Below are 26,964 nucleotides of genomic sequence, written 5' to 3' on the forward strand. Positions count from 1 at the left end.
TTCAAACTACTTTTTTTTTTTTTGGTTTTTCAAGACAGAGTTTCTCTGTGTAGCCTTGGCTGTCCTGAACTCGCTTTGTAGACCAGGCTGGCCTCAAACTCACAGTGATCCACCTGCCTCTGTCTCCCGAGTGCTGGGATTAAAGGCGGGTGCCACCACTGCCTGGCTCAAACTACTTTTTAAAAATGAACAGCCAGCTAAGGCTACACAGAGAAACCCTGTCTCGGAAAAAAAATTTTTTTTCTTAAAATTAGCTAACAGTTTTAATGCTTGTATTAGATTTGAGTCTGTAAAAAGATACCACCTAGAGCTGAGCCAAAACCAAACCAAACCAAAGGGCAGGCATGGTGGCGCACGCCTTTAATCCCAGCACTCAGAAGGCAGAGGCAGGTAGATCTCTATGAGTTCGAGGCCAGCCTGGTCTACAAAGCTAGTCTAGGACAGCAAGGCTGTTACATAGAAAAATTCCATCTTGGAAAAAAGAAGAAGCCACCTTAAGGTAGGTATGGCGACACATGTCTGTAATCCCAGATACTTAGGAAACTGAGGAAAGAGGGTTGTACACTGAGGGTCAGCGTGGGCTGTATAACAGGTTTGAGGCTAGCCTATGAGCTCAGTGAGATTCTTTCTCAAAGTAAAAAAAAAAAAAGTGCCCATCTTGGCAAGAGAGTGTTCATGGTTCTAGAACACTCGCCTGGCACACATCTGAGGGACGGGTTCCATCCCACCCCCCACTCACGCCCAACACTAAAATGGAAAAACACAATCATAAGGAAGGGAACAAGCAGCGCTCTGTGGGCCTGTGACTAAACCAGGCTTTCTGGAAGGAAAAAGAAGCCTTTCTTCTTCCAACTCTTACCAGTTTTCCAGACGGTCCAGGCAGATGTTGGGCGGGCCACCGATGCACGCAATCTGCTGTCTCCTCTTCCAGTCAGCCAGCTCTTCGTCTGTGAGTGTCTTCTGCACATACTCCATCGCTGACAAAAGCCCCGCCAGCTCGCTCACGATGCTCTGTTTGGAAACCAAAATGAAGTCAGCAGACGTTTCCCCAGACTGCGCCTAAGCACGCTCTCTAGTCAGGTCCAGAGAAGGAACCCATTAGAGACTGCCAAGTGTTCCCACAGCAAGGGTATGACTCTGGGGAAGCATGTGGCACGCTTACCCTCCGCATCTGGTCCAGCGCCGTGAGCATCTGCTCCAGCTGCTGCATCTTCTGCCTGGTCACAGACTGGTTGTTTCCATTCAGATCCTGCATGTCTGGTGGGGGAAGTGAGACACCATGAGCAGGCTGGCCTCGAACTCACATCGATCTGCCTGCCTTCTCAGGGAGGGTCCAGAGCCTGTGTGCACCTGCAGTTCCTGCTACTCAGAGAGCAGAGGGAAGACGGTAGCTGGCTCCAGGCCGGCCTGAGCTACGTGGACAAATCCGATCTCAAAAACAATCAAACGGTTGTCCCAGAAGCTCCCTTCTCCTACTGTGAAGGCAGGTCCTGAAACTCAGTGACAGGTTAGCTTTCTACAGATTTTTTTTTTTAAAGATTGATCGACTGATTGTAGCATGTGTGTCTGCAGGCCAGAAGAGGGTACCAGATCTCATTATAAATGGTTTTATGAGTCACCATGTGGCTGCTGGGAATTGAACTCAGGACCTTCAGAAGAACAGCCAGTGCTCTTAACCCCTGAGCCATCCCGCCAGCCCAGCTTTCTACAGATCTTAACGTCTCTAATATTCACTTGCCTCCTTGACTCTTGAGGGTTTTATAGTTGAAATCAAAGTCATCCTGGAGATTCTCTACCACTTTCATTTTCTGTTCCAGATCCTGTTTAAACAAACAAACCAAAAGCAGAAGTGAGAGAGAGAGAGAGAGAGAGAGAGAGAGAGAGAGGAGAGAGAGAGAGGAGGGAGGGTAGAGGTCTCCTTCGAGAAAGGGAAAAGGAAGTTTTGAAGGCAATGAAGCCGTGCACGCAGGGCCCACTCCCCCGCAGAGCGCGGCTCCTGGCGGGCCAGCTCACCTGCACGCGCTTCCGGACATCCTGAAGGTGCTGCTCCAGCATCTGCTGCTTCTCCGTCACCACGGCAGCGGTGGGGTGGTTGGCCTGGCCCCCTTGCTGCAAAAAATAAAATAAAGTAAAATAAAATTATAACACAGGTGGCTTCATGGAAACCCCACCCCATCCTATTACATGCCCTGACACACAGGCAGTGGTGCAAGAATGGAGTGAGCTAGGGAAAAACACTCCTGTTGCTTTTTACCAACAGGAAACACTGTAAACCTGCTTTAAACTAGGAGCCAGCATGTTGGACTAAGACGCTGTCTCAGCCTTCAAGCATCTCATGGGTCAAATTGTCCAAAGAAGAAGAAGAAGAAGAAGAAGAAGAAGAAAATCTAGAAAGAATTTGGGTACAGCTCAGTAGTGGAGATTGTGCCCAAATGAATGAGGCCCTAGCTTGATCCCAGCACTGAGAGAATATGAATAAACAAGTTCAGAATAACTGGTGGCAGCATAGTACAATATATTTCCATGAAAAAAAAAATCATTTCCCAAGGACTTACAAAATCGCACTTCCATTAGCTTCTGCCAGGGGAGGAGGAGAGGCCGATGCCTTAAGGGGTCAATTAGGACAAACTGTAAAGTGAGTGGGCTTCGCAGGGAGCAGAAACAGACATCTGACGATGGGGAAAGACAAGTGGAAGCTCCAAAAACAAGACAGCAGGACAGCAGCCCAAGGATAAAGATCGCAATCTCTGAGACTGCGGGAGTCCGGAGGGATGTTATCCGTCCAGTTGTCTGAGCTAGAAAAGCTCACGCCCTGAGCCTAAGCTCTAATCCCTCACACTTGTCAAGGGCTCAAATCAGGCCCCAACTGTTGGCTTCCTTACATTTTTAAATTTTGTTTTCTGTTCCTTAGGTTTACTTGCTTTATCTTGTGTGTATGGCTGCTTTTGCCGGCCTGTGTGCACGGGTGCCTGCTGCCTGAGATGGATGCTGCATTCCCTGGAACTGGAGTTACGGATAGTTGTGAGCCACCTTATGGATGCTGGGAACCGAACCCAGGTCGGCTTCAAAAAGCAGCCCGTGTTCTTAACCACTGAGCTCTCCAGCACCACTCTTTGCTTCTAGACCCTCTCGCTTCCAGTCCGTCCCCTCCACTAGCGCCACACGTCTCCAGAGTAGGTCTGAAGGAGGCGATTTTAGAAGCAGACCTTCTTTCCGCTTCTCACGGCTACTGCCCAAACCAAACCACAGAACGCAACCCTCTCAGAAGACTCGGGAAAGCAACCCAGCCCCTACATTCTTCCCCATCATGGGAGGGACCCTGACTGATGCCGAGAAGTGCCACAGACCGAGGGCCCAGCCCCAAAGCTCTGCCTCTCTCCTCTTCTATTTCCTAAGCTTGCCTAGGGCAGGAATGAAGGCCTGGTCTCTAGAGACAATCTCTGTGTTCAGCCTGCCATGGTCTAGGGTCTCTCACGCTCCATATGGATGGCTAGGGAGGTGTGCTCTGCAGACTTCCAAGTTCTAACTCAGGGCTCAGGCGTTAGGAGGTCCCCATGGGCTGGGCACCGTGGCTCACATATTGAATACCAGTACTCTGGGAGGCTGAGGCAGGAGGGTCTGGACTTTACCACACTGGGTTATGTATTTGAGAACCTGTCTCAAAAGCAAGCAGGGCACAGTGGCCCATGCCTGAATCTTCAGTGACCTAAGAGACTGAAAGCAGGACTGCCATGCATTTGCGACAGCCCCAGCCTACACAGTGAGCTCTAGCCCAGCATGGGTAACAGAATGTGACCCTGTCTCAAAAGACGGGAAATGAAGACCAGGAAAAAAAAAAGGTGTGTGAAGAATGGGGTGGCACACACCAGTAATCCCCAGCACTTGGGTGGCAGAGACAGGAAGATTATCCCAAACTGAGAGTCAGCTGTTCAACACAGCAGGAGCCTGACTCACCAACAACAACCAAAGATGCAACTTCCGGTGCCTGTCTAACAGGCGCAGAACCCTGGGTCTGTCCCTAGCACCTCACATACAGGATATGATGCTTTGCACCTCTCATCCTAGCACTCAGGAGAAGGAGGCAGAAGAAGCAGAATTCAAGTTCGTCCTTGGTCGCAGCACCACTGTTGGTTAGCAGGGCGGGATGGAGGGGATTGTGTTAATTTTTTTTTTTTTTGGTTATCTTCAATGTATGTTTAGGGCTTTGGTCTAGTCCAGTGTTTATCTCCTCTTAGCCATATTAAACCGTTACTGTTTTATTTATGTATACGGTTGCTTGGTTCCTGAGGCTCCTACCCCATGCTTTTCTGTTTCTTCTCCGTCTCACCTGGGCTGCAGTGGCTGCTGTCTGGAGGAGGCGAGACTCTTCCCACAGGCACCGGGCCACGATCCGGGCGATTTCCATTGGCTTCTCAAGATATCTGCTCTGTAAACAAGACCAAAAGAGAGTGGAAAGCCGTAGCCGACTAAGGACATGCAGGCTTAAGCTGGCTTAAAACTCACTTCTGCAGAGCCTCCAATGAAACCATGGACCAACGGCTTCAGAATCTGACTGACATCCGTAGGGAAGGAAAGGGAGGAGACTGGTAACGGCAGGAGCACATGAGCCCATTCTGGGACAGTATGTCATCTGGTTTTATAGGGAAGTGGCTGACTTCACTCAAACTTCTAACATTTAAAACTAGGAGTCGCTCACGTGCTTATGAGGAAGAGGCGTTATTAGTGCGCTGTTATAACAGACTAACATTAAGCCCTTGCTTTATTGCTTCACCTGTAACCTAAGAAGTGAATTTCCAGCAGTGGTGCCCAGGGGCCAGTGTACAGGGAATTGAGAAGGAGCGAATTACTTCTCCCTTGATTGAGAGTACAAGATGGGCTCTTGTCATTTAGCCCAGTGAGGAAAGAACGCTAACACTCCACGCTGCGGGGCCAGTGTCTCCCGCTCGGTTTCCCGTCGCACCTGCAGGAACTGCTTGATTCTTCGCAGGTTGTGCTGATAGAGGACATTGGACTCCTGCAGGAAGCGGCTGTACTGTTGGTCAATCTCACCCAAGAGGTTATGAAACACCAACGTGGCGTGCGACTCTTTGCTGGCTGCGTACGCCCTAGGGAAAGGAAGTGAGCTGGCTGAGTAATCTGGAGAGCCTGGGGTACACAGAATGTGTGGGTGTGTGTAACCGAGGCTCCCTCGGGAGGTGGAGGCAGGAGGGCCAACAGTTCAAGGCCAACTTTCCCAACCTAGAGAGTTCCAAGGCCGTCTGGGCACCTTGTCTCTAAAGCAGTACCAACAGGAATCTAAGACACGTACACGCAGAGTCCACAACCAAGGGGTGGCAGGGGGGACAAGACAAACTGACGCTAGAAACCATTCCTCTTTTTCCTTTCCTCTTGCTTAGGTCAACAATACCACCAGTTGGTGGCACAGCTCAGTGACACAGGCTTGCCTAGCGTGCTCAAGGTCCTGGGTATGATCCTCAGCAGAGGGAGAAAAAAGGAGAGAGATTATATACGAATGATTCCAGATATTATTATTCATCCTTATAGTCTATATGACTAGAAGAACATTTGAGCAAAATGTACAGCTATGAGTCTAGTGTGGTGTGTGCCACCTGCTTGAGGGACTGAGGCAGGAGAATGACAAGTTGGGAGACCAGCTTAGGCTCCGCAGTTAGTTCTTGGCCAGCCTGAGCTGTACTGTAAGACACTGCCACCAATAGCAACATACATACAGGCTACTTGATCCCACTGTGATCCCTGAGACTGTGAACTGTACTGACCTGTCTCTGGTTTGGTTCGGTTCGGTTGAGCCCTAGCACATACTGCTTTCTGTACACTGGATTTAATAAAGTTAACCCTAGGTCAAGAGGCAAAGCAAGAAACCAGCTGAGTAGGAGGGACTTTGAGTTGAAGGGTATTTAAGACAGCGTCTAGAAGTAGAAGGAGCTTTTAACTCTTAGCTTTTAGCTCTTTAGCTCTTCGTCTCCTCAGTTCCTTGGCCTTCGGCTTTGAGTTAGCAAGCCTTTGGCCTTGGGTGGTTTGGCCTTTTCCTCCTGGGCTCGTGGCTGAGCTAGTGAGCTTGCTGGGCCTGTTTCCTCTGGCACATCATCTAAGTAAGAAGGTGAGCTGGGTGCTTTCTCTGCCTCTCTAAGCTAGCAGGTTTTCACCCCAACATCTGGTTCCTGATTCTATTGGTAAAATAGAACATTTGAAATTTTCATTTACAACAACACCTAGATAGATAGATAGATAGATAGATAGATAGATAGATAGATAGATACATACATACATACATACATACATACCAGACCTTGGCATGGCAGTACACACCTACAATCCTAATATATGAGGAAAAGGAGAAAATCAGTAGTTCAAGGGAACCCTCAGCTGAAAACAGCACTTCCAGACTAGCCTAAACTACATGAGATCTTGTCTCAAAACAAGACAAAAACAGGGGCTGGCCAGATGGCTCGGTAGATAGAGTTCTTGGTAGGGAAACCTGACAACATTAGTTCAACCCTTGGAGCCGGTGTAAAGGTGAAAGCAGAGAGCTGACTCCGTGAAGCCGTCCTCTGACCTCCACATGCGTGTGGTAGCATGTTCACGAACTGTCCCTCACCCCAAGCCCATATGCACACAACAATAATAAGTAAACAAAGGAACAACAAAAAAAAAAAGGACAGATAAAGGCTGGGCATATGTAAGGTTCAGCCTTACAAGTGTTAAGGACCCATCCAGAGAACTCACATAAAAATGCTGGGTGTGCCAGGGTTAAGTGGCAAACACAAGACGGAACTCAAGGGCTTTTTTGGAGATCCCATGTCTCATATTGCTTTTTTTTTGGGCATTTTTTTTCCTTGTAGGTCTTTGGCATGTATATTATCATTTCTAGTATTATGTTTTTATGGGATTTCTGTGTGTGCATGAACATGTGTCTGTGTCTATGTTTCTTGTGGTTTTGTTTCATTTTATTGCAGTTTGTTTGTCTTATTTTATCTGCTCTCTAGTGCTTGTTTGTGTTCTAGTAAGGGAGAGAAGGGGTGTGGCTTTGGGTGGGAAGGGAATTGGGGAAGATCCTAGAGGAGGGGGCAGGAGAAACCATAGCCAGAATAGATTGTGTTGTTGTTTTTTAAATCAATTTTCAATTTAAAAAAGAAAGTGCTGGGCATGGTAGCACAGGCTTGTAATTCCAGCACTGGGGAGACAGAGACAGACCCTGAGGGCCTGCCTTAATTGGTGAGCTCTAGGCCAATGACTCAGTCCCAAAGGACTCAAAAGCCATTCCTAAGGATGACACTTGAGGTTATCCTTAGGTCTACGAGCGAGCGCGCGCACACACACACACGCATCTATACAAACATGTGAACACACACACACACCTGCATCTATACAAACATGTACACACATACACATAACTTTTTGTTTTAAAGGACGGATAAGGTTGCTTTGCCTTAAATTCACCCCTGTGGTCAGATTAGTGTAAATAAGTGCTTATTAGCATAATGAGCAGTGCAGGGCTGGGGTGGTCTCTAGTGCCCCCTTGGTCCTTCACCAAGTCAGGGTACATACTCTGGGAAAAGCAGGTCACATTTAGACAGGCCTGATTTAAGCCAAAACAATAGATGGACCTGAATACATCATTTCCTCTATGACTCTATTTCCCTTACCCCATGTCTCCTCTTTAACAGGGGAAGCCACGTGTGTGGTGGACCCCAACTTCTACCTCAGACAGAACTCTCAGAATGAATATTATATATATATTCCTCACTGTTAAGAGAGTCAAAACACAGACATCTCACCAAGCGAGACACAGATCTGACTTCCAAGAATCTCTCGGTGAGCTGCTGGTCCACTGCACCAAGAGGCCATTGCCCACATGCGCTTCCAACACAGGATGCTTTAAGAGGCTAAATTACCTCTGCTCTCCTGACTCTTCCCTAGCACCTGCCCTCATCTGCCATTGATGAAAGGGTCAGTAATGTGTGAAGTTGGAAAAAGCTGGCTCATCCCAGCACCCCACCCGACCCCCGGCCTGGCCCCAATTCCGGGAGTTTCCCAAGAAGGACTTACCAGTCCTGACTCTCAATCCAAGGTGCCAGGAACTGCCGCAGCTCCATGGGGAAGCTGTCACTGTACAGCTGGTGAAGCTGCTCCAGGTACCTCGTGTCCAGCTGCTGTAGCTGGTTCCACTGAGCCATCCTGCCGCAATCGGGGGTCACGACTGTAAACCAAAATGAACCTAAGGTCACCATAAGCCCTCATAGGGGATAAAAAAATCTGGAGCTGTCCCAGTGGCTCTGAGAAGGCTCCTGTGTGGTTTCTGTAGTCTTTTTGAATGACACATGCGCATTCACAATTACTACCACCACAGCTCTCCCGGCTCCCTGACGCTGGGATCAAACCCAGGGCCCCCACACATGCTCTGCAAGTTCTCCACCAGTGAGCTAATCTCCCGGTCCTTGAGTTTTTGAAACAGGGTCTCAGGCTAGCCTTGTTACCTCCTACCTCTGCCTCCTAAGTGCTTGGATTTCAGGCATGAGCTGTCACACATGGCTACGTCACACTTTCTTTTAAGTTGCAATAAGGTGTGATTCCAAGCTCTAGAATCCACTTTCAAGCCAGGCACAGTGGCTCGTGCCTGCACTTCCAGCACTCCAGTGATATTCTGACCGAGAGGTCAAGGCTATAGACTATGTATATATACTATGTATATAGGCTCTAATACATAGTAAAACCTACGAGAGAGAGAGAGAGAGAGAGAGAGAGAGAGAGAGAGAGAGAGAGAGAATGGACCCAAGTTCAGTTTCCAGCACCCACATGGTAGCTCACAGCCAGCCAAAACCCAGCTCTAGAAGATCTGATCTGACACACACTTGTGATCTCTGAGGGCACTGGATAGACACATGGTACACATGCACACATTTGAGAAAAATACTCATATACAAAAAATAAAAGTTTTTTTTAAAAACCGACCAAACAGCTGGGCATGTTGGTGTACGCCTGTAATCCCAGCACTCAGGGAGGCGGAGGCAGGTGGATCGTTCTAAACCAGCCTGGTCTACAAAGGCTAGTCCAGGACAGCAAGGCTACACAAGAAAGCTCGTCTCCAGAAACAAAACAAAACAAAAAACTGACCAAACAACAGCAACAAACCTGTTATCTGCCAGAGGTAAGTGAGGTTTAAAAACTGTTATGTGAAGCTGAATGGTTTCTTTCTATTTCAGAGTTTCTATTTCCTCCTCTATAAAATGCAGATAATTAGCCGGGTGGTGGTGGCGCACGCCTTTAATCGCAGCACCCGGGAGGCAGAGGCAGGCGGATCGCTGTGAGTCTACAAAGTTAGTCCAGGACTGGCAAGGCGACACAGAGAAACCTTGTCTCTAAACCCCCCCCCAAAAAAGCAGATAATTACTTCTCCCCCCCTCCCCCGCCCCCAGGCCACTGAAGCCCTAGTAGTTCTGAAGTCCTCAGCTGGGAGCACAGACCCAGCAGAGACCCACACATGCCCCTTTCCAACCGCGCGGCATTCATGCCATCCGTGAAGCTACAGAAAGGAAACCCGCTCAGAAGTCAAAAAACGCACACTGGGTGCTGAGGAAGGCCACAGAGCAGCGGCTTACAAGGCGAAGAGGCGTGTGCCTGGAATTCGCCCACTCAATGAAAGGAAGTATATATGAGTGTGCACATGTGTGTAATTTATGTAATACAGGTGTGTTCAAATATACATAGCATATAAATTATATATCTGGGGTGCAAAACAAAGAAAGCTAAATACCACACAAACAGGTTGACCCTGGGATGAGAACCAGCCCACTGAAATGCCCAGCTAACCAATCACGAACACGTCTCTCCAGAGCAAGAATCCTAAGGTCTAAAAATAGCCATGAGTAAGAGCCCACGCTCAGGGAGTGGTGTGTGTACAGCAAACACTAACTGGAATTAAAGCACGGCCTTGCCGGAGCAGCGGTCCAGCCTGAAGCACTGTGACTCCGTGTAGCGCCCCAAGGAAGAAACCGAAAGCTATTAGGTCACCAAGGTCAGGTCAGCGTCAGTGTCCTCTTAGGTTAAAGGCATTGCTTTGTCAATCTGTGTCAATCTGAAGCTGGGAGGACGGCTCAGTTGGTAAGGTGCTTGCCTCACAAGTGCTGAGGGCCTCAGTTTGATTCCCAGAACTCACATATTAATAAAAAGCTGGGTGGGGTGGTCCACGCCCATAATCTCAGGGACGGCACGAGAGGGTGGAGACATGTGGATCCCTGGAAGTTCAACGACCAGTTAGGTTAGCCTACTTGGCAGGGTTTCAGGCTAAGGAGAGACACTGTGTCAAACAAACAGTGAAAGAATGACGTCCGTGCTCGTCCTCTGACCGGCACACACATGAACCTACACATGCATGAACATTCACACAAGTAAAAGAAAATCTATGGCAGGATTGCATTCATTGTTCAGCAGGGGAGGCACCAGCCACCTGTGGCTGCTGAGCAATGGAAATACAGACCATTCACACCCGTACATGCAGCATTTGAAAAACTGAGAGAAGAAAATGTGCAAATCTCAATGTTGAAATATTATTTGGGGCCAGGTGGTGGTGGCACACGCCTTTAATCCCAGCACTCGGGAGGCAGAGGCAGGCGGATCATTGTGAGTTCCAGGCCAGCCTGGTCTACAAAGCAAGTCCAGGGCAGCCAAGGCTACACAGAGAAACCCTGTCTTGAGCTGGGCGTGGTGGCGCATGCCTTTAATCCCAGCACTCGGGAGGCAGAGGTAGGCGGATCGCTGTGAGTTCGAGGCTAGCCTGGTCTACAAAGTGAGTCCAGGACGGCCAAGGCTACACAGAGAGACCCTGTCTCGGAAAAAAAAAAAAAAAAAAAAAAAAAAAAAAAAAAAAAAAAGAGAAACCCTGTCTTGAAAAACCAAGGGGGGGAGGGGAAGAAATATTTTGGAAATGTTGGGCTGAATACATTATTAAAATTATTCTGCCCATTTCTCTTTTTAAAGATTTATTTATTTATGTATACAGTGTTCTGCCTGCATGTACACCTACACACCAGAAAAATACACCAGATCTTATTATAGATGGTTGTGAGCCGCCATGTGGTTGCTGGGAAATGAACTCGGAACCTTTGGAAGAGCAGCCAGTGCCCTTAACCTCTGAGCCATCTCTCCAGCTCCTGCCCATTTCCTTTTACTTTTAATGTAGTTACTAGAAATTTTAACAGACTGGGCATGATAGCACATGTCTTTAATCCTAGTACTTGGGAGGCAGAGGTAGTTGAATTTCTATGAGTTCGAAGCCAGCCTGGTCTACACAGTGAGTTCCAGATTAGGCTGAGCTGCAGAGACCCCACCTCAAAACAACAACAAAAATAATAAAAATAAAACAAACAAACAAAACCTAAATAAAAAAAAGAAAGAAAAGAAAATATAATATAGTACACGTCACCTGACTTCTGTTTATTAAAAACAAGGAAACTGCTGCTCTGGGGCATGTTATAAAAAACGTTGTGGTCCTAATTAAATCACCTGCTTAAAATAGTAAATTCCAGTGCTATAAAAATAATTACAAAAACAGACTATTTCATCATTTATCTTGGACACAAATACAGAGCCAGTCTCAGATAAAAATCATAAAACCGCACCCACTCTACCTGCTCAGGCACAGACGGACACTCCAGTTAGTTGTACATTTTCAAGCTAACATAAAAAGTGCTGAATTAGCCAGGCAAGGTGGTGTACACTTGGAATCCCAGCACTCAGTTAGGCAGACACAGGCAGATCTCTGTGAGTTGCAGGCCAGCCTGGTCTACAGAGCAAGTGCCAGGATACCTAAGGCTATACAGAGAAACCCTGTCTCAAAAAACCAAAAAATAAAAATAAAAATAAAGCTAAGTGTCCACAGCTGATTTTTGTGTTTTGTTTTGGTCTAACCAAGACAGGCAAACTGTCAAGCTATTCTACATGAGGAGGTGTGTAGGCTCAATTTTCTTAACAAATATATTTTATTACGAACTTATTAACTGAGAGTACCTCACTTGTAACCCGACTAACCTAAACAATAGGAAAAGAAAATTAAAGAATACAATAATGGGGCTGGAGAGATGGCTCAGAGGTTAAGAGCACTGGCTGCTCTCCCAGAGGTCCTGAGTTCAACTCCCAGCAACCACATGGTGGTTCACAACCATCTATAATGTGATCTGATGCCCTCTTCTGGCCTGCAGGTGTACATGAAGGCAGAGCCCTGTATACATAATAATAAATAAATACATCTTTAAAAAAAAAAAAAAAGAATACAATAATGAAACCGTAAGGATGTCAGTTCCGAGGAATGATTCTCCTGGCGTAATCAGCAGGATTTCTTCTGCTGAAACCTGGAGCAACCAGAACCCAGAACCTCAGCTGGAGCCCGGAGCCCCGAAGCCTTCCCTCGAGCAGTTCTCTCTAGGAGCAGCTTGAATTGGAGCAATGAACAGCCAAAACTATCCCAAGTCTCCAAAGGCTCCGCCTCTTATTTTTGGCTCACTTTATACCTCCTCTCAGAACTTGTTCAAGGATGTTTTTCAGCTGTTTAACAACCAATCTTCCCCATACAGTGGTTTGACTTCTAAAGGGATAAATAACCCCTGCTCTCTCACAAGTTTTGTTCTCATCCCCCACTTGTGATCTAAACAAAAAAACATGTTTATCTCTCCTTCAGAGGTGACCATAAATTAAAGGCAAAGAGCAGGTGGGATCTCCAGGGAAAGTATGGGTGTTTGGGTGACATGGTTTAGCCCTCAGTGAACAGCCACACCCTCACACGCTGCGAGGATGCAAAGTGTGTTAATTAACAGAAGGCACAGGGCAACTGGATAGAATGCCCTTCACAAGAGCAGTGAATCCTTTAGCGATAACCAGCCAAACTGTCTAGGAAAACCACTGCCAAAGTTGCTGTAATTGTTTTCCTGGGAAACATTTAAAAGAGACACTTTACAATCACAACTGCTGGGGACATTGCCCAGTGGCACAATGCTTACTCAGCATGCTCAGTGCCCAGGGTTCCATCCTCAGCACCACAAACACACAACACAATCGACTCCACGGAGATCTTTTTTTGAGTCTGGTAGTGTAGCCGAGGCTGGCCTTGAACTCCTGATCTCCCTGCCTCAGTCTGTGCTCCTAGACTGCAAGGGTACACACCATGCCCAATTTCCATAAGTTCTAAGTAAAATATTTTTTATCTTCAAAAATCACTTAAAAAAAAAATCACTTGAAGCTGGTGCTTTAATAACCACTTCACTGGATGTCAGAACACACACGGTCATCTGCCCAACAGTCTGAATGCCCAGCACCATCCTGAGTGCCAAAGGAGCAGCCACATCACTGCTACAGAGTGTGACATGGGCTTACTGCTCTGCTGGCTTTTATGAGGCTTCGGGGTGTGTGTGTGTGTGTGTGTGTGTGTGTGTGTGTGTGTGTGTGTGTGTGTGTGTGTGTGTGTGTGTGTGTTTCTTTAATGAGAACAGCCCCCATAGGCCAGTATGTTTGAATGCTTGGCCATCAGTTAGTGAAAGTGTCTGGGAAGGATTAGGGGTGTGGCCTGTCGGAGTAGGTGTGTCACTGGAAGTGGGCTTTGAGGTTTCAAAAGCCCTATGTGGCCCAGTCTCTCTGTGTGCCTGCTGCCTGTAAGACAGGATGTAAATTCTCAGCTACTGCTCCCATCCATGCCTGTCTACTTCCTGCCATGATAATCACGGGCTAAAACTGTAAGCAAGCCCCAAACTAAGTGCTTTCTTTAGTAAGAGTTGGTTTGGTCATAGGGGTCTCTCCACAGCAATAGAACCGCAACTGAGACAGTGAGATCCTATTTTCTTTTGTTTTAAGAGATTCATTTTTTATTTTCTCTATATGGGAGTTCTGTTGGCATGTCTGCCCTGTGTGTGTGCCAGCAGAGGCCAGACACGAGTGTTGAATTCCCTGGAACTGGAGTTACAGATGGTTGATAAATGGCCAAGTGGGTGCTGAGAACTGAACCTGCGTTCTTTGCAAGAGCAGTAAGCGCTCTCAAGTGCTGAGCCACTCTCTACCCCCCCCCACCCTACTTTCTATAACTCAGGAGAAAAAGAAAATGAAACTAGACTTCTCAAAACAGGAATTTCTTAGCCCCTTGGAGATAACCTACCAACAGTAAGTCATATGGAGAACAACTCCAGTCTGATGAGGAACTTCTGAATGGAGAGATTACTGTTAAAGTACCAGCCTCATTTGTATACGTCAAGGGAACCCCAGGGGACCCCAGATAAAAGGGGTTAATCACACAATTCCCTAAACTGTCTAAGATAAGACATATATCCACGTGTATGACCCAGTGGACCTATGCAAGAGAGGCGGAAAGATGAAGAGAGGGACAAAATTCAAATACACACCAAAACCCACAGTAGGAAAATGATACAAAGTAATTTCTGAAGCAGGTTGTAATGGGACTCCCAGCACTTAGACCGCAGAAATAGGAGGCTTGGGAGCTTAAAGCATGCCTCAGCCACACAGTAAATTCATTGCTGGCCTGAGATACACTGGACCCTATCTTTAAAAAAGAAAAAAAAAAAAAAGACAATCCCTGCTCCATTTCACAGAGTGTCAAAGTCTTCTTTAGGACCACATAAGTAGCCCTGGCCGACCCAGGACTGGATACGCAGAACAGACTGGCCTCAACCTCACAGAGATCTGCCTGCCTGTGGCTCCTGGGTGCCACATGGCAATCCATGTGTAAGGAATACAAGTCCTTGGACAAATTTGCCAGCAAGGAGGAGAGTGGTCAACAGTAAGAAACATTAGGAAAAAAAAAAAAAAGAAAGCTACAGCAGAGTAGCTCTTCAAATATCTAGACATCTCTACACAAAGTCCAGGGTCTTACTATCCACTTCCCAGTTCTGCCCCCTTGGAATTCTTTCAGTATCAGAGGTCCCTACACTAACTCCATGTTAGAATTAGGACATGGACAGGACAGGGAAATCAGGGACTAGAAGGACAGGGCAGCACAGGATAGGATGAGAAAGAGAGGGAAGAGAAGAGAGGAGGCCAATCTGAAGGTGAGGGTGGGAGTCTGGTTTCCAGTGGGAAAGTTCCTCAGAGGCCACTAAGAGCGGCTGAGATGGAGACCTGGGAACCCACCAGAGACCCGAGCTCAGCGCTGAATGCACAAAAGAATCACCCGATCTGCAGCGCTGTGAGCTGGAGAGGAAGCTCACTGGGTGAAAGCCGCTGCTAAGCAAGCATCGCCGGGGCTTACCAGGCAGCCAGCCTAAAGGAAATACATGGGTGAGCTCCAGATGTAGGGACAGGCCCCATCTCAAACGGGGAGCTCCAGATGCAGGGACAGGGCCCCATCTCAAACGGGGAGCTCCAGATGCAGGGACAGGCCTCCATCTCAAACGGGGAGCTCCAGATGCAGGGACAGGCCCCATCTCAAGCGGGGAGCTCCAGATGTAGGGACAGGCCCCATCTCAAAGGAATAAGGTGGGGAGTCATGTGCTGGTCCTCAGCCCATACCTACTACTGAATATTAATTTGTCCTAGGGTCCAGGTAGTTGCCATGGAGCAGAACAGAAAGTGTGACATGGCGTGAGGTTTCTAAAAGATTCTAAAAGCCATAGTGAGAAACAGGGATGGAGAAGTCTGGAAGGTCATATACATAAGTGACAATGTGATTCATCTTTCAAAAGATCTCTCAGAGCTAGGCAGTGGTGGTGCACTCTTTTAATCCCAGCCCTCAGGAGGTAGAGGCAGGCAGATCTGTGGGAGTTCGAGGCCAGCCTGGATTACAGAGTATATTATAGGACAAGCAGGACAACCAGTGAAAAAAATCAGGTGTAACTTCAGTGGGAGACAGTACACACATTTTCATTTACAGATGACATAGCTTGGGCTTGAAGACTGAACAGCAAAAGTGACTGAGAATGGGAGAGTTAAGGACCAACCCACACACACACACCCCTCACACACCCCCAGTTCCATTTGCACTTGACACTTAGTTGGAGACGCCCTTCCAGGAGGGCAGGGGACTGCATGGCCTCCAAGGCTTATTCAGCTCCACCCCCTCAAGATGCGAAGATTGCTGCAACCCAATAAAAGAATGCTGCGGTGAGACAAAGCAAGTTGACATTTAACCAGAAAGGGTCAAATGTCCAGAGTTTGTACTCCAGCGAACAGGAACTCCAATGTCCCCAGGGAAGGAGTCAAGTTGAAAGAAAAGTCAACCAGAAATCTGGGGTCTCTAAAAACCACTCCAGGGTTTCTACGCACAGGAGCTTTTAACTGTTTCCACTCCCCTGCCTGCATCCCTACAGGCGTTCTGAAGACCTGCCATCCGCCTCCTTAAAGGCCTACTGACCACTTTTTAACCTAAGACTAGAAATCATCAGCTCTGAAAGCAGAGGCTGCGGACCCTGACTCCCCTCCGTGCTGCATGCCAACAGTCCGGGCTCCCCAACCGTCTATTTCCTTAAGCAGAAAAAACGGAAGACAACTGCACTCACTCCCGGGGCCAGCGTCAGACCTGCCTTAAAGCACACAAAGCCATAGGCAAGCAGGCATGGAAAGCACCTGGGAGAGTTGCTCACACGATCAGTGGCCTAGAAGGCTGCTGCCACCTGCTTGCTGGCAAAACCCCTAGCACTCACGGGGCTAGCTAGCTGTGCAATATCATCAAGCTCCTCCACTCACAGGCCCTCATGCATGCATGTATGGCTTCTGGTATCGGTGGACCCACGCCTTGAACTCCTGTACTCTAAGGTCCATGATGACAAGAAAGACTCTGGCTTCACTACATGACCGGTTCCCAACACATGAACAAAGCCCATTGCTGTAGAATGGATGGACTACTGGAGTCAACTGTTCTGTACTAAGGCAACCAGATTCTCCCAGGTGAGCGCTAGCTCCCAGCAAAACAGTATTCTTTGAGGAGTCCAACTCCTCCTGTGTTGCTGTTTGGGAAACTCAAGAATGACCCTTCAGGGATCTTTCAACAAGAGAAAAGTTACCCAACCAGAAGAAAAACATTTCTGGGCTGGGGAGACAGCTCGGTAACGGGCTTCGCACACAAGCGTAAGGACCTATGTTTGGGTCCCAGCACGCACAGTGTTGGCCTGTGAGCCGGTGCAAGGGAGGTAGAGATATGGGATCTGAAACAAAGCTGATAAAGAAAATGTAGATTTTGGAATTTCAAAGTCACAAGCCTATGAGATAGCTCAATGCTTACTGGAGTAAAGAAGGAAATTTCCCAAATTTATTCAGACCACATTCCCTTTAGGTGACCCTAAGGAAGTCCTTAGTCACTCAGCACAGGCCAATGTGGACTGAGAATTCATATGTTCACACCTGTCAGATCAGCACTCAGGAGGCTGAGGCAGGAGAATGGTCATGAGTTCAAGGCCAGCCTAAATTTTAAAGTGAGACTCTATCTCAAAAAGGAGGCAGAGAAAAGGAAGGAACAAGGAAAGGAGGGAGGGAGGGACTGGTGTCACACACCTGCAATCCCAGCTCTCAGGAAGCTAAAGAAGAGTCGTGAGTTGAAGGCAAAAACCTTGTCTCCCACCTGCAAAAACCAAAACACACCCAGGTCCTTTCCCCAAAGTCACCACAGGTTTGTAATAGAACCTCACATCCAAGCATCTTGTGGTGGATGGACAACCTGTCCCCATCATCCTTTGCTCTTCTTCCTCTGGACCTGGCTAAAGCCATTCCTAGCCCAGCATCATAGCGCTCAAAGTGTTGAAATGTACGCTTTCCCTTATGGTGCCGAGGATTAAAACTAGAACCCTGACATGCTAGGTTTTCTTCAGGTTTTGTTTTTGTTTAAACAAAGTCTTACTAAATTGCCCAGGCTGGTCTTGAAATCACTCAGTAGTCTAAGCACACCTTGAATTTGAGATCCTCCTGACTCAGTCTCCCACGTAGCTGGGATTTCAGACCTGTGCCATGAGGCCAGGCTTGGTATGGAATCTCCAGGACCTATCAAGTTTTCCTAAAAGGAGAAAAGTTCTCCAGAGCCCAGCCGCCATTCTGAAAGAAAGCCAAGGCAGGCAGACAGGCGGCATACAGCCACTTGACCTACGATCCCAGCTGCAATCACCCTAGGCCAGGCACTGGCAGGGAAATAAAGAAAAGCCCAGATGCTCAAGGCTCCCCAGCTGATCCCCCAGATGTCAAACAGCAGAGACAAGCCTCCTCTGCCGTGTCTACCTGAGTCCCCGCCCACAGAGCCAGTGGACACAGTAAGTGTCCGTTAATCTACTAAATTTGAGGTGGCTCTCTGCATTTGTTGATTTCTAAGGCAATTTTTTCCAACCTAATAACTGAATTCTATCTTTACAGAGTCTAACTTTCATGAGAAAATATTTCACAATTTTACAGGAACAGGCTTTGCTGTGAAAACTCTTTTTAATATAATCCTCTTGTTTTCTCTGCAACTCACTCTCTAAATGATTCATCCGCTCTCACTCCTTCCAAACGCCCTGCGTGCGCTGGCGGTGCCCAGGTTCTCCCCTCTAGCCCATCCATCCTCTCTCACGGATGCCAGCCGGCCTGGTGTCCAGCTGCCTCCTCAACACCGCCAACAGAGATGGCTAAACCTTTGTGCGTCTGAGGGCAGCTGAAGCTGCTCAGAGGCTACCTCAGGAAAGGAAAAGGAAAGAGGACACTTGTGGCCTTGGCAGATGAAAGTGCATGGATTTCGGCCAGGTGTACAGGTCTCTACTGGCATGTTGGATATTTGTGTGCGTCTTTACCAGGTGCTTTGCTGAGGCCAGAGAAACACAGGTAAAGGAAGAGGCAGAGTCCCTACTAGGACAAGAACAAGCCTGAGAGGGAGCTTGGGACAGCACCTAATAAGGTGAAGAGTCCATCCAGTCCCCCCACCCCACCCCACCCCCGCCCCCAGGGCTATGCAACCTGGTTCCTACTGCCAAAGACACCAACACTGTTTTGATAGAAGGGCAGGCCCAGGAGCAAGAGAGGTCCCTGGAAGTGGGCTCAGGGCTACACTCGAAAAGTTGTTCACAAGGAGAGCAGGAGGCCAAGAGAGAAGGTCATTCTAGAGAGCAAAGAGCAGCCAGCCTAAGCAGAGGGGGCAGCATGTGCAAACAAGGAGGGTGACACACATCTTCTGGGTGAATATGTCCCAGAAGCTAACATGACACGTGGACAAAGAATGAAAAAATAAGATGGCAGTGGACAAGAGGAGGAGGAAAGAGATAGCAATGGAATTCTAGAACCCAGAAAGTACAGGGTAATACCTGAGCTAGCAGAGCTAAGAACACGAAGCTGTTCGGGCGGTGATGGCGCACACCTTTTAATCCCAGCATTTGGGAGGCAGAGGCAGGCGGATCTCTGTGGGTTGGAGGCCAGCCTGGTCTACAGAGCGATTCCAGGACAGCCAGAGCTGTTACACAGAGAAACCCTGTCTCGAAAAAAAAAAAATAGAAAGAAAAAGAAAAGGAAGCTGATGCATCTTGTGTCTAATGGGTAGTACAGTGTACAAGCTCAAGCAGCCCAAAGCTGAAGGTGGAAGGGACAGTAGGTGGCAGGGTCAGAAGCCCTGGCTGACAGTGAAGAGAATCAGAGAAAAGTCTACCAGCTGGGCGTGGTAACACATGCCTGTAATCTCAGCCCTTGGGAGGTTAGTGTAGGAAAATAGTAAATTCAAGGCTAGCCTGGGCTATGGATTACACAGTGGAGCCAGGTCAAGGGATAAGGTGGTGAGAGCAGGCGGGCAACTCCTGAAGCCTAGCACTTGGAAACCTGAGGCAGGAGGATTACAAAGCTGAGGCTAGCCAAGACAGGAAAGGAAAAAGGAAGAGAGGGAAGGAGAAAGGGGGAGGGGAAAAAAGAAAGGGAGGGAGGGAGGAAGTGATGGAGGGAGGGAGGGAAGAGGGGGAGGGGTGGGGACAAAGGCATTTCAGGGCTGTGCTTGGGGAGCAGCAGCCCAGGCTGGGTTCTGTTCTTTCTTCTGATGAGACTGTTTGCTTTTGCATCTTAAGTTTTCTCTTTTTGCTTGAGAGCCCCGTTTATCCTGCACTGCTAGAAAGTTTTGTGCAGGAGCAACTTTAGCATCTCCACCACAGAAGAGACACGACGGCAAAGGGAGCTGAGAAAACATGAGCAGCAAAATCAAGACTCGCTGATGATCTGAACAGAACCGGAAGCATATGAGGGAAGGAAGAACATTTGCTAGACTGCTGGCTTTCACAGTGTGGTGCTTTGAACCAGAATGACCCTCACAAATAATTCAGGTTTGAATATTTGGTTTCTAAGTGGTGGAACTGCTTAGGAAGGATTAGAAGGTGTGGCCTGCTTGGGAGAACTATATCACAGGGGGGGAGGCTTTGAGGTTTCAAAAAACTGGCACCACAGGGCATGTTGGCGCACCCCTTTAATCCCAGCACTTGGGAGGCAGAGGCAGGTGGACCTCTGTGAGTTCGAGGCCAGCCTGGTCTACAAAGCGATTCTAGGACAGCCAAGGCTGCCCAGAGAAACCCTGTCTCGAAAAAAACAAAAACAAACAAACAAACAAAATATCCTGGACCCCTTGGAAGGCTATCTTCTCATTTTTCTCCTTTAATTTGTCCCCACCAAAAAACAAGAATTAAAAGGGCCTCCATGAAGTCCAACAAGTTGGCCCAGCAAATAAGGGTGCTTCTTGTATAAACCTGATTACCTGAATTTAACCCTGGAAATCTATAAATGTGGAAGGATAACTAATGCCACAAAGTTGACCTCTGACCTCTACACACTCCTATACATCATACAGATACATTTTAAGTTAAAAGTATTTTAAGTTAAAATAAAAATAAAAAAATAAAAAAATTTTATAAGAGCCCAAGAAAAATAACTCCTCTCTCAAAAACAACAATAACAAAATACACTCCCACAGAGGCGAAAGCCTTGCTGCAAGTTTGAGGCCAGCCTGGTCTACATATTGAGTTGAAGGCTAGCTGGGGCTACATAGAGAACCTGGTGTTAAGGAACCAAACCAGAACAAAACAACAGCAACAGAGTAAAAACTGGGCAGGATCCAAGTCAGCAAAGCTTAGCAACGGCCGGTTCCTAAGGAGTCAGACATAATGTAGGAGACAGGTCTAAGAGCAGAGACACTGGTCTAGGTGTGTAGTTGGGACTGAAGCCCTGTGCTCAGCCTTATCTAAACACAAGAGAGCTAAAGGTTAAAATTACAATCACAGGCGCTGAGTACAAGTGACGGACAAGTATCTCACTTCCTTGTCCCCACTTCACCAACTGCAACCTTCCAGCATTAGTGTCTGCACGAGACTGAATTCTAGAAAAAGAAAACTAAAATCTGTATGCCACCTAAAGTATTCTAAGGAGGAGGGCTAGAGGCATAACTCAGTCTAACAAATGTAAGACTTTGAGTTTCATAAAGAAAAATAAATAAATAAATACATCCAAAGAGTGGATGTAGGTCAGTTTTGGCACTTGCCTTGTGAGTGGTAGCCTGAGAACAGAGAGAGAGAGAGAGAGAGAGAGAGAGAGAGAGAGAGAGAGAGAGGAGGGGGGTATGTTTGTACATTTAAAATATACTGAGAATACTTCAAAACTCTCAACAATTAAAAAGGACACACAGACACACAGATATCAGTTTAGAGCTGGCTGAGAGTTGGGCCTAGTAAAGCAAGCCTGTAACCCCAGCTACTGGGGAAACTGAGGCAGGTGCTCCCCAATGTCATGCCCTGCCTGGGCTCCAACACAACTTCAAGGCTAGCCTGGTCAACTTAGTAAGGCCCTGGTCTCAAGGTAAGAATTTTAAAAAGAACTGGGGGTGCAGCTCAGTGATAGAGAAATCCTAAATTCTTGTTTGTTTGTTTTGAGAAAAGGTTATTTTCTTTCTGTTTAGCCCTGGCTGTCCTGGAACGCTCTCTGTAGACTAGTCTGACCTCAAACTCACAGAGATCCACCTGTCTCTGACTCCTGAGTCCTGGGGACCAAAGGCGTGCGCCACCATACCTAACAGTGGAACCCTAAGTGTAATCCCCGATGCACCGCAAAAAAGAAACGAAACAGCTGGGAGAAAGTCTGAACAGATACCACATCAAAGAGAGCACACAGATGGCCAAGCACACCACAGTGGGTTAGGAGACTGCCAATCAAAACAATAACAAATGGCTTTCTTTATAACAGCCCAGTGGGTATATACGCCAGAGGAGGGGCCACACAAGGCTGTGTTACTCAGCAACAAAAACAAATGGGCACCAAGCCTCCAAAGACAAGGAGGAAGCTGAATTCATACTGCTAAGTGAAAGAAGGCAACCTGGAGAGGCCACTGTACCACTGCCATCTAGAAGGCTACTGCTTGCATCTTATATTTTTTTGGTGGTGAGCCTAGCCTTTACTGGCTGAACCATCTCTCCAGCCCAATGACAGTCGTCTTAGTATTCTGGAAGACAGAACTAAGGAGACAGTAAAAAGGATGAGCAATAGGGTGCAGGAAGGGTGAGTGGGTAGAGCACCAGGCTTTGGAGGCAGTATGCTTTAAATGATACTGCCGAAGTGGCTAGGCAGCCCATGTTTGTGGAAATCCACAGAGTGGCCAGGCACAGGCGCACATCTGTAATGCCAGGGCTCAGGAAGCTGAGATGGACAGATTCCAAGTTTACATTCAGCCTGGGCTACAGTCGAGACCATGTCTCCAACACTAAAAAAAAAAACAAAAAAAAAACAAAACAAAACAAAAAAAAAAACAGCAGAGAATAGGCAGCATAGTAAACTGTGGTGGAAACTGTGCTCTTCGGTTAATAACAAACAATACATAGCTGTTATCACCAATTGCAACAAATGTATCACACCAACACTAGAAGTTAACAATGGCAAACTGAAGAGGGCAAGTAGGAGGTATTTTCTACTTTGTCAAACCTACCAGTATCCCAGCACTCAGGAAGCAGAGACAGGAGGAATGCCATGTGTTTAAGGCCAGCGTGACTGTACATCCAGTAACGGGCTCACCAGACACTTATAGAAAGAAACTGAATCAAACGTGTGTGTGTGTGTGTGTGTGTGTGTGTGTGTTGAAATGTTTTAAACTTAACTTTATTGAAAGCTTTTAAAATGATAAACCTAGAGCTGGGGATGTAGCTCAGTTGTAGGATGTTTACCTGGCATACAAGAGGCCCTGGGTTCAATCCTTAGCACCACATCCACCAGATGTGGTGGCACATGCTGTAATCCCAGCACTTGGGAGGCAGAAGCTGGCAGATCTATTAGTTCAAGGCCAGCCTGGCCTACAAAGCCAGTTCGAACCTTGCCTCAAAAAACAAAAAACACAGAAACAACAATCAAGGTCACCCTCAGCCATATAGTGAGGCTAGCCTGAGATAAAGACTCTGTCTCAAAACAACAACAACCAAAAAAAAAGGCAAACATCAGTCTGACTCCAGAAAGGTTATCTACACAAGTTTTCCTATGAAGTCTTGTCAAAATTAATAACATGCTGAGAAAAATAAGTGAGACCACCTGGTCTCATCTTTAGCTCCCACACAGAAGGTGAAAGCAGGGGAGGCAAGACGCCACAGTAGGAAGGTGCTGCTGTCAACCTCAAGACCTAAATTCAATCCATGGGAAGAGATAAGGCTTTTGGTTTGCTTCGGTTTTAGTTTTAAGAAAGAAACAAGATGGACACTCACCTTTTATCCAAGCAGAGGCAAAGGCAGGTGGATCTGAGTTAAAGGCCTGCCTGGTCTAAAGACTGAATTCCAGAACAGCCTGGGCTACACACAGAAGCCCTGTCTTGAGCCAAAAGAAAGAAAGGAATGAAGAAACTAAAAAGAAACAATCTCCAGATTTCTGGGAGAGCTTATAACCTAAATTCTAAAGCTCACACCCATACAAAATGTGGCCTGAAGCAAAAAATTCACCAGTGATTTCCAGCCAATCTCTCAGCCAGAGGGAACCCTGAGGGGGCAAGATAACACCAGGCTGCTCCCAGGAACAGCCATTCCCGTTATTATGGGGAGGGACAGAAAAGTGAAGTGACTACAGGCACATAGCATCTAACAAGTATCTTTTTGAACTTCTACAGTCACAAGGAGAAAAAAAAAGTCTTCCTTTGTTTTAGGAAGACAATCAAAAGTTAACTTTACTATATATCTGACCCAAATTTTTTTTAAAAAATTGAACTGCAATTTAGCATCAGAATTATCTTTAAAAAGTATAGCCAAGCCGGGCGTGGTGGCGCACGCCTTTGATCCCAGCACTCGGGAGGTAGAGGCAGATGGATCCTTGTGAGTTCGAGGCCAGCCTGGTCTACAAAGTGAGTCCAGGACAGCCAAGGTTACACAGAGAGACTCTGTCTTGAAAAACCAAAAATTAAAAATTAAAAAAATAAAAAGTATAGCCAAGTGTGCTGTTGAAGGCCTTTAATTCCTGAAGGTAAGGTTAGCCTGGTCTACAATAGTGAGTTCCAGGACAGCTAGGGCTACCCAGAGAAACCCTGTCTCAAAACAAAAGCAAAAACAAAAAGAAAACAAAACAAAACAAAAAAAGAAAGAAAGGGAAGAAAGGAAGGAAGGAAGGGGAGAGAGAGAGGAAAAAGAAAAGAACTTAGCCAAGCACTGAGAAGCTACCAGCAAAACCAGATTAAACCCTAAGCTGATGACCTACTGTTGTTTTGTCATTCTTAATCAATTCAAGATTCATTCTCGGAAACACCAAGAAAAAAATCAAGAAGATAAGAAGAAATCTCCAAAGCATTTTATCTTCAAAACAATAATTTCTAGCCTGGCGTGGTAGCACATACCTTTAATCCCAGCACTAGGAGGCAGAGAGGCAGGTGGATTGCTGTGAGTTCAAGGCCAGCCTAGTCTATAAAGCGAGTCCAGAGCGGGGCGTGGTGGCTCATGCCTTTAATCCCAGCACTCGAGAGGCAGAGGCCAGCCTGGGCTACAAAGTGAGTCTAGGACAGCCAAGGCTACACAGAGAGACCCTGTCTCAAAAAAAATTTTTTTAAAAAGCGAGTCTAGGACAGCCAAGGCTACCCAGAGAGACCTTGTCTCAAAAAACCAAACAAACAAACAAAAAACCCCAAACAAACAATTTCTAAACCCCTGGACAAGCCACATGCCTTCACTAATCTGAAGAATTTATGGCTCTTGTAAAATTGTTTCTCAAATGAAGGCCCAATCTGTACCATGGTTGTTAAAATGGTCCTAGATCAATTTAATAAGAGCCATAGAACCAATCTCTCGCCCCAACCCTAGCTCCTCAAAGAATGCTTACACTAAAACCTTTAGATCAACAGTTTTCAAATGCATTCTTATCAGGACCATCTGTGACCTCAAAATTCTGTTTACAGAGACCATAATTATTAGACGTGTCTAGGAATTTGTCATAGTAGCACACACTTGGTTTTTGTTTGGTTTGGGTTGGTTTGGTTTGGGTTGGGTTGGGTTGGGTTGGGTTGGGTTTTGTTTTTTCAAGACAGGGTTTTCTCTGTATAGCCTTGGCTGTCCTGGACTCACTTTGTAGATGAGGGTGACCTCAAACTTACAGAGATCCACCTGCCTCTGCCTCCTGAGTGCTGGGATTAAAGGCCCCGGGCGGTAGCACATACTTGTAATCCAAAGGAGGCTGAGGCAGGAGGATTACCACATATTTGAAGCCAGCCTAAGGTATATGAGTTCAAGGGTACCTAGAGATACAAGACCATGACTCACAACACCAAAATCAAAAGAAAATGACTTACTAGCTATAACCCATCAATAGAAATTATATGTGTAGGCCAGACAAAGGGGCCCTCCATCTATAAACCCAGCACTCTGGAAGCTTCCTAAATCCAAGGTCAGCCTAGGTGATGCAGGAAGATGCTGTCACAAACAAAATTCATTTAAACAATTAACTTAGAGAACATTCACATAAGGGACAGTAATATCTTATGAAAGGTAACCACATTTTCCGAAGGGGGAGAAAGTGGTACTGCTAAAAGTTTCACAAATCTACGGCTGGCAAGAGGGTTCAGTTGAGGGGGAGGGGTAGTGCTTGCTGCACAAGCCTGGTGACCCAAGCTCCTTCCCCAGACCTCACATAAAAGTGGACAAGAGGACCAACTGCACAAAACTACTGTCTGGCCTGGCGGTGGTGGTGCCGCCTGTAATCCTAGCACTTGGGAGGCAAAGGCAGGTGGATCTCCGTGAGCTGAAGGCCAGCCTGGACTGCAGAGTGAGTTTCAGGACAGCCAGAGCTGTTATACAGAGAAACCCTGTCTCGAAAAAAAAGTGAGTCTACTACAGCTAAGGCTACACAGAGAAACACTGTCTTGGAAAAACAAACAAACAAACAAAACCCTACTGTTTGATCTCCACACATATACCTACACAGGCACATCACACACATACAAAATCTTGATAATAAATATGCATTTTGTTTGCTTCTTTTATTTTTCCAGACGGGGTTTCTCTGTGTAGCCTTGGCTGGCCTGGACTCGCCTTGTAGGCTGGCTTCAAACTCATGGAGAGTCCCCCTACCACTACCTCCCAAGTGCTGGAATTAAAGGCATGTGCCACTACACCCGGCTAATAATGGTTTTTGTTTTTTAAATAGAAATCTGACTTTTGGTTCAATAGAAAAAGTGCTAAAGCTGGGTGGGTGTGATGCCTGCGGTCTATCTCAGCACTTGAGAGGTGGAGGCGGAAGGATCGGGTGTCCAGGGCTAACCTTGGCTACTACACTGCAAGTCTGAAGCCAGCCTAAGATGCATGAGATCCAAGGAAGTGGGGGAGGGAAGGAGCTGTTGGAATCTCAGAACTGCTTGCATCTATCTGCTGCAATGTGTTGTTCTGGTACCCGAGTGAAAGCTGGCGTCACCGGGATATCGCAGCCAGCAGGTAAGATTCTTTATCCATTCTTTCAAGATCATTTGGAGTCTTCAATGCTATTCAACAAATTGGCAGGTTGCAGTTCAAAGGTCAGGACGGTGTGGACTCTGGGGTC

At 47.0% G+C, this 26,964-nt stretch overlaps 1 protein-coding gene across 4 annotated transcripts in view; it reads right to left on the bottom strand.

The window, feature by feature from the left end:
- STAT3 (signal transducer and activator of transcription 3) overlaps positions 1 to 26,964 on the bottom strand; it is a 57,872-nt gene that overhangs the window by 20,748 nt on the left and 10,160 nt on the right. For all 4 annotated transcript variants that reach the window (XM_084748784.1, XM_084748782.1, XM_084748783.1 and 1 more), the window contains exons 2-8: positions 8,068 to 8,218; positions 4,961 to 5,105; positions 4,328 to 4,426; positions 2,014 to 2,109; positions 1,739 to 1,820; positions 1,163 to 1,257; positions 860 to 1,011 (exon numbers count right to left, since the gene is read on the bottom strand). In XM_084748784.1, coding sequence (XP_084604910.1) covers positions 860 to 1,011; positions 1,163 to 1,257; positions 1,739 to 1,820; positions 2,014 to 2,109; positions 4,328 to 4,426; positions 4,961 to 5,105; positions 8,068 to 8,195 — 797 coding nt within the window. In that variant the 5' untranslated portion in view covers positions 8,196 to 8,218. The remainder of the gene's footprint in view (positions 1 to 859; positions 1,012 to 1,162; positions 1,258 to 1,738; positions 1,821 to 2,013; positions 2,110 to 4,327; positions 4,427 to 4,960; positions 5,106 to 8,067; positions 8,219 to 26,964) is intronic.

Source organism: Acomys minous (genome assembly GCF_964271855.1).
Source record: "Acomys minous genome assembly, chromosome: 12".
In the NCBI taxonomy this organism is placed as follows: Eukaryota; Metazoa; Chordata; class Mammalia; order Rodentia; family Muridae; genus Acomys; species Acomys minous.